The sequence below is a fragment of the Macadamia integrifolia genome, chromosome 7 (genome assembly GCF_013358625.1).
Source record: "Macadamia integrifolia cultivar HAES 741 chromosome 7, SCU_Mint_v3, whole genome shotgun sequence".
Taxonomy (NCBI): Eukaryota; Viridiplantae; Streptophyta; class Magnoliopsida; order Proteales; family Proteaceae; genus Macadamia; species Macadamia integrifolia.
In genome coordinates, this window is record NC_056563.1 from 10,911,917 (window position 1) to 10,916,684 (window position 4,768).

Sequence of the window (4,768 nt, forward strand, 5' to 3'; positions counted from 1 at the left end):
AAAAAAAAAAAAAAAAACCCAACTTATGACAGGGTTATGTCATGGTTCCAAAAATAAATACAAATTTAAAGGCTACATATATATATATATATATATATATATGTGAAACAATCACTTATATTTGAGTGCCGAGAGAACCATTAAAAAACTGAAAACCGGACCGTCTGAGTCCTAATTTTGAGACCATTTAGTATATGAGATGGTTTTGGGATTAACTCTCGTTGGAATAGAATTGATAAGGAACAATCCCGATTACCCAAGATCGAAACCCTAAGTATTGGGTGTAGGGTTTAATGCAAAATAACAAATCTTACGATGGATAGTAAAAGTGTTACTATATAGCAAAGACATAAAAGAATACATTCATGTAATTAATAACATAAATGCTATTTTTTTTTTCTTTTTCTATCCAGCTCCTCTATTGCGCAATAGAGGCGGCAACTCAGATCTGACGTCTTGGAATGCCTCGACATGGAACCCAACACATAGCCACACGTCTTGAGACACTATAAGGCGTCAGATATAAGCCACCGCCTCTATTGCGCAGTAGAGGAGTCCCTTCCGGATATCCAAGCCTTCAGCCTAACTAGTCTTACAGATCCATATTGACCCCACATTCGTATGGATCAAATCATATCAAGGTTGGATGACATAAATGCTAATCGAGAATCAATATTAAAGCTTTTGGAAAATCTCTGAGAAAGAACAAACCCATAAAAAACGAGAACCTGAAAAGGAACTCACCATCTTGAGATCACTCAAATTCTCTGCAGTTGGAAGGCCCGTGGCACTGGCACTGCAGATAAGATCTATCTCTTCACGTGCTTTTATCTGCCATTCTTGGTGCAGTGCTAGAAGTAGAAGCGCCCATGTCAAAAGGTTAGCACTTGTTTCCTTCCCTGCAAAGTAAAATGTCTTACACTCATCTATGATTTCTTCCTCCCCTAATCCATCTTCTTCTTCTTCCTCATTCTTTCTCGCCGACATCATTAACCCAAGTAGATTTCTTGAGTATCCATTGGTTTCACTGTTAATCTTAATTAGCCTCCTTAATGATTCTCGAATCTCCCTTTCCAATGCCCATCTCATTCTGTTTTTCTTTGTAGGCACAAACCTATCCATGGTGGGTTGAAAGATCACAACATTTATGAGTCTATGTATCTTAATAAGGGGAAATGAACACTCATCAGTTGCACGACCCCGCACTAGGGGTTCACACAGGCATCAACAAGGGTGGGTTTTTCGAGTTTCGGTAGGATTCTTTTCCCTGAAGTTATAAATATGATGTCTTCATCATCTATAGGCTAACATTCAGTAATTGAATGGGTCGGTTATGGATTGGTGGATGGGTATTATTGATTTAGTTCGATGGAGCCCAGGATTTGACTCTTCTACCCCACAATAGAGGCGACAGTTCAGATCCAACGCCCTAGAGTATCTAGGCATGGAACCCAACACACAGACACGTGCCTCGAGGTGCTCCAGGGCATTAGATCTGAGCTGCGGCCTCTATTGCTCAATAGAGGAGCCCCGCCCATGGAGCCTAATATAGAAAGTGATCTTTGGGCTATGGGTTTTTTTGTTAGCCCACTTTGAAGTGTACAATGTGATGTGATGTGTGGGTTTATTAGCAATTAGTTCTTATTATGGAAGAGACTCAATTGTTCTTCATATCAGGGTTGATCTTGCTCTTAATCTATAAATTGGTAGCAGCCCATAGAGATGAGAGATGACAAGATCAACAGAGAAGATAAAAAAAGAGTAGTTAAGATCGACGAAAAAGATCAGAGTAGTGAAAGAGGATCGTCTCTTTCAAACTATATGGATCTAAGTACAAGTTTCTCATCGAATCTCTTGTCTATATTTCCATGTTCAATGATGCACCATGTGATTGAGTAAATTTAGTTGTAACAATAAATGGCTTGAGATCAATGTGAAAGGGGAAGTCACCTGAACCCTGGAAGGTAAGGGCTTCTAAGAGCTTGTGAGACAAGGTGCATTTGCTCCTCTTGCAATTGGAAGATGTGCTTCCCTTGATCATAGCTACTCCCAAAAGCTGTTCTTGAAATGATGTCAGCAGTGAGATTATGAAGCTCTTTGTGCACATCAATCTCAAACTCTTCTCTTCCTCCCCTCTTTTCTTCCCATTGATCCAACATTTTCAAAGTGCTGGCCACGATTTCTGGCACCCAGCCCTGCAACGCCAACAATCACCATATAACCATGAGACATAAATACAGATGAAGGAGAAAGGGGGAAGAAAACAATTTTTTTTTTAATTATTTTTTGAGGTAGTTATTGGTGTCACAATTGTTTGTGACATGTCTAAAAGTCACAAGAGAGATCTAATCCGTCCATTTTCAAAGTCTTATACACACAAAAACTATGACGAGAAAGAATATTGTCAGGTTACGTAGCTTAAGCTAATGCCTCATTGTGTCTATCTTTCTCGTTTACGAGGAACAACATAGAATTGGGAGAGTGTGCAATAATGGCTAAAGTGTTGGTACTATGTATACCAATAGATGGAGTTTAGATTCCAAAATTTGATTCGAAGACTATCTCTATCCATCGGGTTGAAATAGATATATCATTTGTGCATGAGACCTTTATGGTACAACCATGTAGAATGTTGTTTCGTCATTCCCATCACTCACTAAATGGAGTCTCTTTGGCTTGATGATATAACAAGTGTCAAACCCTAAACCAAAGGGGTCAAACGGATCGGACCTCATTGAAAAACTCGAATCAAACTGAACTGTTCCCTATTGAGCCAGCTTCAGTTTGGAGTATTATGCAACGACGGAGTCCATACTGCACTGAACCAATTAAAAACCGCACTGAAAACCAGCCTGATAACAGAAAATCAAAACAAACCGATCTCAAACCAGACCCAAACTGAATTTTCCTTATTGGGTTGGCTTCAATTTAACCTATTATGAACTTCAACCCAATTAAACCAGACCAAAATTAGACCAAACCGACCATTTAACAGGTGATATGTCAAAGTCAACACACCTGTCATAAATTCATGACACAATATAAAAAGATAGGTCGTGGACCCGTGGTACCACCCACCAATTTTATCAGATGCATGTATCAGAATATAAAAATCAAGAGAGAGAATTGAGTGATTACTACCTTTACTCTTTCCAAGGTGAAGGCCTGGTTTGTGATCTTCCTGTGTCTCAACCACATCTCACCTTCCAATCCAACAAGCCCATCTCCCATAAGCTGTTTAGAGAGAGGATTGAACTGAACCTTCTCAAATGAGCCACTGGTATTAAGAAGCACCTCTTTGATCATTTCAGGGTCAGAGATAGCAAGACGAGGTCTCCAACCAAACCAATACAGAAAAGTGTTGCCATAGATGGCTGACCACTTGTGGTAATGAGGAATAACCCTATGACCAATCTTGTGATGGAAGGACATGGACTTGGCTTGAGCCTCGCCGATCAGTTCACGATACTCTGTAGTGTTTCCGGTGATCGGACGGTAGGTAGGGCCGCTTATTCCTTGTTTCTGGAAGTGGAGTTGGATTCTCCATGGAACCCAGATGACGTAGTACACAGATCTTACTATAAACCAGACCAACAGAAGAAGGAAGGAGAAGATTGAAGCAACCGGAAGATTAATCATAGGGAGAAGAGAAAGACTCTGCAAAGAGAGAGAGAGAGAGAGAGAGAGAGAGAGAGAGGCCCTTGGTTTAGGGTTTAAGTGCTGCAAGGCGTTGAAATTTTGGTGTGGCTATCGGTTTAGCACACCGATCTAGGGAGGACGTGCGTAGGCGAAACTATTTTGTAAAGCAGATAACAACAAACAATTCACTTATTTTATTTGGGGAAGTGCGGTTTGAGTGCACATGTATTTTTTATTTAGAGAAAATTACACCGTAGCCCCTTAAACTTTGCCCTCAAATTAATGCCTTGTCCTGTACTCTTACAAATGACACGAACACCTTCTTCAGGTTTGAAAAATTACAAACACACCCACACCGTTAGTTTAATCTGTTGAGTGATGATGTAACTGATCATTATTTTGCAAATGACCAAAATACCCTCATTGAGTGTGACTTCCCATGATCCCTGATTAAACCCTAAGAAAGAACCCTTTCTATCTGTTTACCGCCCACCCTGTGAAAATGAATTGAGGAGCTCTCTCTCTCTTTAGCTTCACTTAGCAATTCCATTTCAGCGAATCAGATCCTAGAAAACCCTTCCATTGATGCTTCTTTACATTCTTCTCTAAACAAAAACTTGGAACTTAATAGAATCTGAAAGTGAAAAAAATCTAGAGTTCAGTTGTAAAATTTGAATCCTATTCATTTACAACCTATGAAGAATTTTGCCATTCTCAAACCTTAAGATGGTCGATGGCTACAATGGTTTTTAATCACCCAAAACCTCATCTGGGTGTCCTCTGGTCCTCCAAATATTGACGTTGAAACCCTAAAAGTTGCAGAATGATTGGTGCTTGCTATCTGTATGCAAATGTCTGCGACGGCTCTGTCGCCATCTCCATTATCGGCACCTCCGTCGAACAATCCTCCATCCTCTTCTTCAATGGGGTCGCCTTCTACTTCTCAACAATCCCAGTAGCAGCAACAACTCCTATCATCTCTCTCTCTCTCTCTCTCTTGGCTTGTTCTCTATATTTCAATCGAGCTTGGCAATGACGACCGCTTCTCATAAGCCAGTATCGTTGGATCACCATGTAATGGGGCTGAAATTGATTGTTGCAGTACAAGTGCCGGCCATTGCATGAACTT

The 4,768-nt window shown here is 40.3% G+C and overlaps 1 protein-coding gene across 1 annotated transcript in view; it reads right to left on the reverse strand.

Annotated features, from left to right (window-relative positions):
* Window positions 1-3,815, reverse strand: part of LOC122084258 (cytochrome P450 734A1) — a 4,888-nt gene extending 1,073 nt beyond the window's left edge. The window contains exons 1-3 of the mRNA XM_042652361.1: window positions 3,142-3,815; window positions 1,951-2,195; window positions 745-1,114 (exon numbers count right to left, since the gene is read on the reverse strand). Coding sequence (XP_042508295.1) covers window positions 745-1,114; window positions 1,951-2,195; window positions 3,142-3,639 — 1,113 coding nt within the window. The 5' untranslated portion in view covers window positions 3,640-3,815. The remainder of the gene's footprint in view (window positions 1-744; window positions 1,115-1,950; window positions 2,196-3,141) is intronic.
* Between the last annotated feature and the right edge of the window lie 953 nt (window positions 3,816-4,768).